Source organism: Onychomys torridus, chromosome 3 (genome assembly GCF_903995425.1).
Source record: "Onychomys torridus chromosome 3, mOncTor1.1, whole genome shotgun sequence".
NCBI lineage: Eukaryota > Metazoa > Chordata > Mammalia > Rodentia > Cricetidae > Onychomys > Onychomys torridus.
Genome location: NC_050445.1, coordinates 156,232,842 through 156,244,332, shown reverse-complemented (window position 1 = coordinate 156,244,332; position 11,491 = coordinate 156,232,842). Strand labels below are relative to the sequence as shown.

The following is an 11,491-nucleotide window of genomic DNA, read 5'->3' as shown; positions in this document are numbered from 1 at the left end:
GGGTCTACCCAGCACCATCCTCCTTCTCCCCCCTCAGAAAGGACTCAAAAGCTGCTTGGAAAACAGTGTACTGCATGGAAAACCCACTGTCTTACACAGGATGTGTAGCAGGAATCTTAAAGGTACTTGTTAATAAAATCAAACCTGAGGCCAGTTATTGGGGTGAATGCTGGAAGATCAGAGAGACAGAACAAGCCACAGCTACCTCACCTCGACAGTTCCTCAGCTGATCTTATTTCCTCAGACTGGAAGCTTCTGAGTCCTCATCTGAATGGATCTCAGCTGAACTGTGCTGCTCCAAAGCCTAAAAGCTTAACCAGCCAAATGCTGAACCAGGCAAATGCTTCTAGTTTCTGGTCTTCACGCCTTATATATCTTTCTACTTTCTGTGTCACTCTCTGGGATTAAAGGCGTGTGTCGCCACGCCTGGCTGTTTCTAATGTGGCCTTGAACTCAGAGATCCAGAGGTATTTCTGTCTCTGGAATGCTAGGATTAAAGGCATGTGCTACCACTGCCTATCCTCATGTTTAATATTGTGGCCATCCTGGTCTCTGACCCCAGATAAGTTTATTTCGGGGAACACACAATATTTTGGGGAACACAACACCACCACAAGCATGGAGTACCCTGAGTCTCAGAGTGCCCAGACCCATGGACTGGTCTCAAACACATATCTAACTCAATTAGAGAATGAGATGCGGTGGCAGGGCGTGGTGGCCCACACCTTCAGCCTCCGTGCTTGGGCGGCGGATGCAGGCAGATCTCTGTGTCCTAAGTCAGTTAGGGTCCCATAGTGAGATCCTGTCTCCAAAAAACATGTGGTGCCGGGTTTTGAGTGTATAACTATCACCTGAATTTAGAACAATTTCATCAACTTTTTCTTCTTTCCAGCCTTACCCCCCCCCCACCACCACCACCACTTAGGGACTGAAGAAGGAGTTGCTGGGTGGCGGGCAAGTACTCTACCATTTGAGCTATACCTCAGGCCTGGGAAATCTTAGCCATCACCAAAGAAATCCTGCACCAATTCACCAGATTGGTGACAACCTACCACGTGGCTTTTTTGTCCAGCTTCTTTTCAAATTGCTTAATGTTTTCAAGATTTATCCATGGTATAGGCATAACTGCTTTTGGGTGTGTGTGTGTGTGTGTGTGTGTGTGTGTGTGTGTGTGTGTGTGTGTTTTGCTTCAGCCTCTGGAGTAGCTAGGACTACAGACAGGCACCACAGCACCTTGGCTTAATTTCTTCTTCTTCTTCCTCCTCCTCCTCCTCTTCCTTCTTCTTTTTCTCCTTCTTCCTCTTCTTCCTCTTCCTCCTGCTGGTTTTTAAAGACAGGGTTTCTCTGTGTAACAACCCTGGCTGTTCTGAAACTTGCTTTGTAGACCAGACTGACCTTGAATTCACAGAGATCTGCCTGGCTCTGCCTCTCGAGTGCTGGGATTAAAGGTGTGTGCCACCACTAACCAGTGACTTCATTTCTTCTTATTGTGGATTAATGCTCCATCATATGAACTATAACCCACTTATTTCTGCTTGGTGAATAGTGCTACTTGAGTTAAAGGCTGCCTAGACTTATGGTCTCCTGAAGGAAAGGCCTTTTTATTGTTGTGCTGGGTACATAGATAACTCAGTATGTCTGTCCATCTGTCAGATAAACGATCAAGTCTTTCCATCATCCCAGGCACCAGAAAAGGAAAAGAAAAATCATTTTTATTTACATATTCACTTGTTTCCTTTATAAAAGATACAGGCAAAACAGTCGTGGACAAAGCTGGTTCTCTTGTAGGGAGTTAGGAATGAAAATTCCACAGCAGAGACTTCTGCTTAGATTTACTGAACAGAAAGTTTGTCAGATCCTCAGAGGGAGGCGACTCTCTTGAGCAGTCAGCTGGAGCGGAGCCTGAGGCTCCACATGGAAATCCAGTCACAACGATGTGTGTGTGTGTGTGTGTGTGTGTGTGTGTGTGTGTGTGTGTGTGAGAAAGTGACCAGGTGATGGGAGCAATTTCACATTGGAAAAGACCTCTGTGTGCACATCAAAGGATTCAAACTAAGGAAGCTGGCTCCTCAGCCGGAGAACCCATCCTAGGGTTCAGAGGTGGAAGGAGAGAACCGGCTCCCGCTAGCTGTCCTCCACAGTTTCACAATTCATCACATTTATTTAACTGTGATTTAAAAAAGTAAAGGAGCTGGTGTTTGAGAATAGACTGAGGGTGGAAGTGAGAACAAGATGGGTAAGACCCACAACCCTGGAAAAATCCAGCCTGCTCCTTACTATCCCCAAATACGGCTTAAAACTTCACTTTCTGAGACCCGACCCTGGTGCAGCAGGACTCGGCTCGGGGAGGGAGGTAGCCAGGGCTTCTCTCAGCAAGCAGAGAGGAAATGAATCAAAGGTGCTGTCAGATCGGTCCTCCTCCACTGCTTCCCCTCCTGCAGTACAAACACGCGCTCATCACACAGTCCCCCACCCTGGAGTGAGCCTGAGGCCCAGCTGCAGCTCCCTGCAGGGCCAGTCGCTGATGCAATCCGCAGCAGAGTGTTCCTAGCTCTCCATCTTCCGCGCTCCGCGACCCTGAGCGGCACGTCTCTCCGTGCCACGGCTGGACTCAGACCTGCCCCAGGGGCTGGAGCTCCACACGGCCACAAGCCATGAAGGTAAGCATCTGACTGCTGGAACGCAGCCACCCACTGGGGACATCTCCGACAAGCCTGCTTTGTTCCCTGTCCTCGGCCACCAGGCGTGGGGACCCGGCTTCATCTCCGCCAGCAGATGCTCCCACTCGGGCTCGTGTCCGGGGTCTGTGGGTGCGGTTACTCAGCTTCAGAGGATGCCGCAGTGCCTCTCCCACGTGTTCCCAAGGCGGAAGGAAGGACTGTGCTCTTGTGTCTGAGCTGCCTAGAGATGGGATTTGGGGAGGATGCTGGGGCTCTCTCCTGGGTGGGTGTTACGGAAGGAGGAGGAGGGCCCTCTTAGCTGCGGAAAGCGGGCAGCTCAGCTTTTCGGTTCCAGGTTCCACGTGGAAGCTTCTGGCAGATACAGATCACTTGAGCTTCAGGGCAGCCTGAAGAACTGGAGCGGCCAGGAGTTGTATTCTAACGCTAGTCTGAAGTAGCTGGCCCAGCCACCAGCCAGAGGCGTTTTAGGCTTTTTTCCAGGACTCAGACTCTTGAAAAGCTGCCAGATCTGAAAGGCGCCCCTTTCTCAGGGAAATGATACTCCATTGGTTATGCCGTTTTCTAGCTTCCGGGAAGGAAGATTCCAGTAATAAAATGTGGGCTTTTGGGAGGCGCAGAGCGCAGCCACGTTTCAGTTTCTGGAGAGGTGGAGGAGGGAGTTAGAGATACAGACTGCTCAAGCCTCGCTGGATGGAACCTCCACGTGACTTCTCCATTCATACCGTGGCTTCCTTTGCCTCTAGCCCTGACAGACATGGATCTTTCTTCTAAACATCTCTATCTTATTTCACTAAATCATATGCATTTACTATTTTTATAGACATGCATTTAGTGTATTCACTATCTTTCTTCTTCAGTTGCTATATATATCCGCCTTAAATATGAGTTCCCAAACTCCGCAGGTGGGTAGTCTGTATAGAGAAAAGCTACACACTGAATGCCAGGGGTTTGCATTCCCCCTCTGTGGCCCCTTTGGGAAGTCTCAAAGCTCTATAACTAGCGAAGGGGAGTAACCTAGGATGGTATTTTCTTGTCTGGAAGATATTTGGGGAGTAGGGGCTCATCTCAGCTTAATTTGCTTTCTGAGCCATACAGACAAAGGCTGGAGAGTTTTTTTTTTTTTTTTTTTAAAAAAAAGTCTCTGTGAGCCAGGCTTGGAGGCATGCACCGGTAGTCCCAGAGCTTGTGGGGTGGAGAGAGAAGAATCGGGAATTTAAGGCTATCCTTGGTTATATAGCAGGCCACCCTGGGCTACAGGAGAACAGCCCTGGACTAAGGACACCAACAAAAATGGGGGGAAAAAAATCTGTATGTAAGAACTATTCTCAGCTCATTGGATTCTAACGTTTATTAAGTATTTGGAATGGGTTGGAACCTTTGGGAAGGAAGTTACAAACAGCCATATGATCCTAACTGATATGGTTTTTGGGAGTACCTGTGACTTTGCTGGTTGTTTCCATAATTGTTGCTTTTATTCCTTATTTGTCATATGTGTCCATGAGGGAACTGCTTGGAAGCTGTTACCAACCTGGAGGAAGTTAGTGCTATCCAGACCTTGTTTTGGTGCATAAACAAAGAAACTGCCTGGGCATTTGGGTTATGTACTTTGGGGTTTCAGGATGCACGCTTCATTGGAAGCCTTTTGTGGAGGTGGCATGGGATGCCTGGCTGAAGAGTTTCTTCTATTCCTCCAAAGCCTGATGTAGCATGAATCCTAAAGGGTCTTATTAATAAAATCAAACCTGGAGTATTGGGGTGAATGCTGGAAGATCAGAGAGTCAGAACAGGCCACAGTTTCCTCACCTCGACAGTTCCTCAGCTGATCCTGTTTCCTGAGACTAGAAGCCTCTGAGTCCTCATCCAAATGGATCTCAGCTGAACTGCTGCTCAAAAGCCTAAAAGCTTAATCAGGCCTAGTTCCTGATCCTCACATCTTACAAACCTCTCTGCTTTCTGCCATCACTTCCTGGGATTAAAGGCGTGAGTCACCATGCCTGACTGTTTCCAGTGTGGCTTTAAACTCACAGAGATCCGGATGGATTTCTGCCTCCCAAGTGATAGGATTAAAGCGTGTGTGCCACCATTTTCTGGCCTCTATATCTAGTGGCTGTTCTGTTCTCTGACCCCAGATAAGTTTATTAGGGTGCATAATATTTTGGGGAACACAATATCACCATAGCCTGCTAACCACATTTATTAATTAAAAAGATTGTGTGTGTGTGTGTGTGTGTGTGTGTGTGTGTGTGTGTGTGGTGTTTTGGCTGCATATATATCTATCTGTGCACTGTGTGCATCCAGAAGAGGGCATCAAATCCCCTGGAACTGAAGTTCCAGAGGGTTGTGAATCTACATGGATTCTGGGAATTGAACCAAGGTCTTCTGGAAGAGCAGCCAGTGTTCTTAATCACTGAGCCATCTCTCCAGGCCCTAGAGGACAATGTTTGAGTCAATTCTCTCCACCCACCATGGGGTCACCAGGTTAGAACTGAAGAGATGGGGCTTGGTAGCTAACACCTTTGCCCATGGAGCCTTTCATGGCCCCACTGTCTTTTGTGCATATGTATATGATGTGTGCTTGTACCTGTATGTTTCTGTGTGTAAGTGTGGGTGTGCACATGCTACCATGCATGGGTGAGGTCACAGGGCAACCTCCGGGCTCCTTGCCTTCCTCATTGGAAACAGAGTCCTTGCTGTGAGCCACTGAGTATGTTGGGGAGCTGCCTGTGAGCTTCCAGGAAGTATGATGTTCCACCTCACTTGACATTGCTGAGTTCTGGGAACTGGAACTCAGGTCCTCATGGCTATGCTTTACCCACTGAGCCACCCCACCTCCCACAATTCCTTTAAATATGTAACGACTCCAGGGAAATGTTCAGTGCATTGCTGGGGACATGAGTGTGGGACCTGTGTGTTAGATGTCTCTGTCCCAGCTCTCTATACTCTCTGTGGGACACCGCTTTCCCAGCAAGCATGGGAGAATCTAGCTGACCCACTCACTTCTCAGCTGCACCTGTGGGCAGCCTTGGCCATGCCATTTTATCTCTTGAACAGCTGCCCAGTGCTCAGAGTGCTTAACACAGCCTCTGATAACCATCCCTCCTGCTGGGCTCTGAAGCACAGCTGGTAAGGCAGCTGAAACTAGGTTCTGTTTAAACCAACAGAAACACACATGAGAACTGCAATCCAATTTGAAAAAAAAAAAAAAGCAAAAAACATTTTAGGGCTGGAGAGACAGCTGGGTGGTTAAGAGTGCTTGCTGCTCTCACAGAGCATTGGAGTTTGGCTCCCAGCTCCCACATCTTGTAGCTCATAGCTACCAGTTTCAGGGAGTGTGACGCCTTCTAGCCTCCATGAGCAGGAGCTGCAGTGCACATACTCATGCAGAGTTAGGATTTAGGGTGTACTGGTCCATAGGTGTGACTTTGTCTACATTTGTAGTTGGTGGCATGCTAAGACCTCATTAGATGTCTGGTGTCGTGTGAATGGGAAGTCAAGGTAGAGATGTGGAGGCCAGTCCCTGGTACCAGCGTCTGTTTCATCCCTGCTCTAAGTCATTCTCTGGAGTTACTCACTGAATTGCATTACCTCCAGAATTGAATATTTATGTCCTTAAAATAGCTCAGAAAGGAGACCATCTTACCCACAATAGCATGGTGTATTTCACAGACACTTTCTATCACACAGGCCATGACTTCTTGGGTGGAAAAGAGTTCCCCCAGAACACTTGTCTTGTGTTCAGTGGCTAATGGGAACTCCCTCTGTAGACCAGGTTGGTCTTGAACTCACAGAGATCTACCTGCCTCTGCCTCCCGAGTGCTGGGATTAAAGGTGTGAGCCACCCCCCTACCCCTTCCCCAATGATACATAGTTTTAAAAAAAGACTTTAACTCTTATTTTTGAAAGATTTATTTATTTAGTTAGTTATTTTGTGTGTGTGTGTGTGTGTGTGTGTGTGTGTGTGTGCGCGCGCGCGCCACATGTGTGAGGGTGATATCAAAGGCCAGAAGAAGGCCTTAGGACCCCTTGAATGGGAGTTACAAATGGATGTGAGCAGCCTAACGTGTGTTGGGACTGAACTGAGGTCTCTTGGAAAGTTAGAAAGTGCTCTTTACCACCAAGCCATCTCTCTAGGCCCTATTTTTATGAAAACGATTTTACCAGATAGTCCTGACTGGTCTTGAACTTGAGATCCCATTACCACATAGTGTGGGGTTACTCCATAGTGTGGGGTTACTCCATAGTGTGGTGTTACTCCATAGTGTGGGGTTGCCACATAGTGTGGGGTTGCCACTGAGTGTGGGGTTACTCCATAGTGTGGTGTTACTCCATAGTGTGGGGTTGCCACATAGTGTGGGGTTACTACATAGTGTGGGGTTACTCCATAGTGTGGGGTTGTTACATAGTGTGGGGTTACTATATAGTGTGGGGTTACTATATAGTGTGGGGTTACTATATAGTGTGGGGTTACCCCATAGTGTTGGGTTACTCCATAGTGTGGAGTTACTCTATAGTGTGGGGTTATTACATAGTGTGGGGTTACTACACAGTGTGGGGTTACTCCATAGGTTACTCCATAGTGTGGGGTTACCACATAGTGTGGGGTTACCACATAGTGTGGGTTTACCACATAGTGTGGGGTTACTCCATAGTGTGGGGTTACTCCATAGTGTGGGGTTACTCCATAGTGTGGGGTTACTCCATAGTGTGGGGTTACTCCATAGTGTGGGGTTACCACATAGTGTGGGGTTACTCCATAGTGTGGGGTTGCCACTGAGTGTGGGGTTACTGGCTTGAGCTGCCATACTCCAGGAAAAAGAAAATGTCAAATAATAAGGTTGAAACCTGTTCTGGAAATATAGAAAAAGGATCAAAGTAAATAGAAAGACAAGTCTAAGAAGAAAATAGCCAACCATGGTGGTGCAAGCCTCTAATTCCTGCACCCAGGAACCAAGGCAGGGCTGCCAAAAATCTGAGGTTAATCTGGGCTACATATTGAGTACAAGACCAGTCAGAGCCATATAGCAAGATCTTCTCTCTAATAAAAACAAAAGAAAGAAAAGAAAATGAAAGGGGAAAAAAGCAGAAGAAATATAAAGACATAATTGCAAAATTAGCAATAGTTTCAAGTTATACTAAAAACCATGGCCCTTTGGGGTTGAAAAACTGTGGACTTGCTATACACTGAAAATAGTCTTAACTAAAAAAAAAAGCCAGCTCATTTATTCTTTATTTTCACGTGTAAACATGAATGTTTGATCACTTGGCATTAACTGTCTCATATACAGATAGGGTATACTGTTATTTTGGCCTTACCTGGATGTCTGCCTTTGGAAGCCTTGTTTGGTTTTGGTTCTTTGAGGTGAGGGTGTAACTCACCACACAGCTCTCGATGTGGGCTGGAGACACGCAAGGGAAGCCTCTGGAAGAGCTTTTGAGGCCAAACACTCCAATTCCTTCTGAGTGTAGACATAAGAACACCTGCTGCTGTGCTTGTCCAGAGAAGCCACAGTTGTCTGACAAAGAAACCCAGCTGGGCTGCAGTTTGCATCCGTCCTGTGTACGGCTATGGTGGATTTGCACTGGGCAGTCATTGAACAGTTGTTTACATTCCATTACCACACAGAAGGGGGAATTCTGCCAAGTGTGGTCACTTCTGATTAGTTGGTTCAGCTACCATTTCTTGTGATCCGCATCCTTAGCAAATTGTGAAACCATAATAAGTAGTTCTTTGAACTTTGAAGATAAAAGAGTGAGTTAAAATAGGGAGTCAAGCATGGCGCGGGACACCTGCCATCTAGGCACTCACTCTGAGATGGAGACAGAATCATAAAGTTTGAGGCCAGCCTGGGTTGTGTGAAACTTGGCTTTAAAGAATAAAGATAGCTGTAGCCTTAAAGTATGTAGGGAGGTGTGCTTCATCACAGACTCCATGGTGTTGGGTTGGTGGATGCTCTGTGCATGGGAGGACGTTGCTGGTAACCCAAGAAGAAACAGCAGGCTTGAAGAAGGGTGTGCTAGCTTAATTAAGAAAATGGTGCTTGGGTGGAGAGCTGGCTTGGTGATTAAGTCTTCCTGCTCTTCAGCTGACTCAGGCTGGGGTTAGATTATAGAAAGTCACATGTCCCAGAGTGCTGCTCATTCCCCGTCCTTGTCAACTTGTTTTCCTTTGTTGCAGACAATGCTGTTTTTAAGCAAACTAATGAAGGCATACCAGGACAGATACAGCCAACAAAGAGGCGGTGAGACAGGGTTCACCAAACCCTCGGATTCTGAAAGAAAAAAATCTATTAGGCCATTTTGTACTTCCCTTCTGCCAAAGAGGGGTTCTTTTGGGTTTATTTTTCTAGTCTTTAGTTCTCTCCCAGGGAGAAGAGCAGGGCTTCTCCAGTTTCCTGAAGAATTCTGCCACCCGATGTGTTCATCTCAGCTTCCTGTGGCTGTTTCCATTCCATACAACTATTTATGCTCCCCTTCCCTGACAGTTTACCAAGGGGTCTATGCATGTTTTTATTTACTTTTACATTTATTCATTTAATTGTGTGCACACCTGAATGTGTGTACATGTGTGTGGCCAAAGGAGTACCACATAAAGTTTGAGGTCAACCTGGACAACATGAGCTCCCGTCTCAAAACAAACAAACAAGTAAAAACAAGCCTCCTTCCTAAATAAAAATAGAAAAGAGTACATAAACGTGTCTTTAATGTACTAGTTATACAGTGCAGTAACAACCTACAGACAGTAGCTGATTTAATTTCATATAATTAAGCCTTGGGATAGCTAGCTCTTTCTGATGCTACTAGACTTTATAGTGTGTAATTTAAGCATTATCTTATTCTTTTATTTCAAAAACATTATGTGGCTGTGTACATGCCACAGCACGGGGGTGAGAAGATGATTTTGGGGAGTCTGTTCTCTCCTTTCCTCATGTGGTTCCCCAGGATGGAACTCAGATCATCCGGCCTGGCAGCAAATACTTTTGCCCACTGAGCCATCTTTTCAGCCCCATATCATGTCTTGAGACATAGCTGTGTTCCTGGAGACAGATGGGGGAGGAGGGTGGGAGAGAGGGAGGGAGGGGGAAGCAAACAGAGGTATAATAGAGTTGAATTCTACAGTTACACATTTGTGCACAGTACAGAGGTAGTAAAAAAAAGATTAGGTACAGAGGTCAGAAAAGCTGTCAGGAAGGTGGGACCCTGGAGTTGAATTGGGAAAGAATATCACATGACCAGAAAGTAAAAGCATCATCCACTTTGCATCCAACCTGACTCATTGTTCATTCCCTTACTTTCTAGAATCTCCGTAAATCTGTTTCTGCAACCCAATAGTAGCACCCTCTCCCCAGCTCCCATACATGTTCTGAGCCTTCTGATTGTAGTGAGGTCACTTCTGTGCTGGCCTCTGAGGCAGAGATGCCCGGTCCCTTCCCTTAGGCTGGAGACAGGTGATTACAGCCACCTCATCCAGTGGGTTCTGTGTAACTACCCTGATGTGCTGTTCGTCAGGCTGTGCTGTATTTTCCTCCCAAGCATAATTGGCATCCTGAGCTCTTGGCCTCCATCCACAGAGATTCTATTGCTTGTCTCCAAGACTCTGCCTTAGAACAGAGTGGGGCTAATCACAGAGGAGCGATCTCGGTCCCCTGCTTTCCTTGTGTCCCAGAATGACGACCTCAGCTTACTGTAATGTGTGCACGAAGCACATACGAAGACTTCTCACGAAGCCTCTGGCCCTCCTGAAGGTCTTGGAGCCACAGAGAGAAGCGCAGTTGTTTCTCTGTTGGCTTAGTGGCTGCACAGGGATCAACTGATATTTTACTTATTGTCTGTGGCCCCATGGTCCCTCAGAAGTCAATGCCCTGCCATGAAGGCCACTCATGTAGAGGACCTTCTGTAGGTTTAAACTAAGTCTCCATTGTATTTACCAACAAAGAGAGTGCCAAACTCTAGCCCCGTCCTTTCCTTTCTCCCAGTGTGTCTTCTCTGCCCCAGTGCTGGCTTCTCTATGGCCAATTCCAGTCAGCTAGCTGCTTGCTCCACCCCCTGATTCAAGGTACACTTTATTTAACAGTGTCACAGTGCTATCAAAATTTCCACAACAACAAGCAGTGACATAAAGGCCCTGAGCACAGATGAGGGCCAGAGGGTGGTGTGAACTTGGCTGCACTCTGAGGAGGCTGCCTAGTTGTTTTAATTTTCTGTTTTAAACTTTAAAAAATTATTTTATTTTTAAAATAGTGGGAGCATGCGTGCGTGCGTGCGTGCGTGCGTGCGTGCGTGCGTGTGTGTGTGTGTGTGTGTGTGTATGTGTACATGTGATTGTCCTTACCCATAGAGGCTAAAAGATGGCATAGGTTCTCTTGGAGCTGGAGTTTCAGATGGTTGTGAGCAACCTGATGTGTGTGCTGGGAACCAAACCTGGGTCCCCTGGAAGAGCAACAAGTACTCTTAACTACTGAGCCATCTCTCCAACCCCCCAAAGATCTTGTTTTTCAATTGACTGAACATTCTGATGTATGGAGTGGTGGCGATGATAATGTGTACCTCTTATGGGAGGTGTGATATGGAGTGGCGGTGATGATAATATGTACCTCTTATGGAAGGTGTGAAGATTATACACAGTCACACAGGCAAATCATATTTAGGACTGTATGTTTTGCATAAATATCAGCTAAACTTATTACAAGATATTCATAGAATAAAGTGAACGATTTTTTTTTTTCAAGCCATATATGGTGGCTCATGTAATCCTGGTACTTGGGAAGATGAGTGAGCTGGAGCAATTTGGGTTCAAGGCCAGCCTGGTCTAC

The 11,491-nt window shown here is 46.6% G+C and overlaps 1 protein-coding gene across 2 annotated transcripts in view; it reads left to right on the top strand.

Annotated features, from left to right (window-relative positions):
• The first annotated feature begins 2,414 nt into the window (after positions 1-2,414).
• The window catches only part of Bcat1 (branched chain amino acid transaminase 1), an 85,554-nt gene continuing 76,477 nt past the window's right edge, over positions 2,415-11,491 (top strand). For both annotated transcript variants that reach the window (XM_036180769.1, XM_036180767.1), the window contains exon 1: positions 2,415-2,660. In XM_036180769.1, coding sequence (XP_036036662.1) covers positions 2,655-2,660 — 6 coding nt within the window. In that variant the 5' untranslated portion in view covers positions 2,415-2,654. The remainder of the gene's footprint in view (positions 2,661-11,491) is intronic.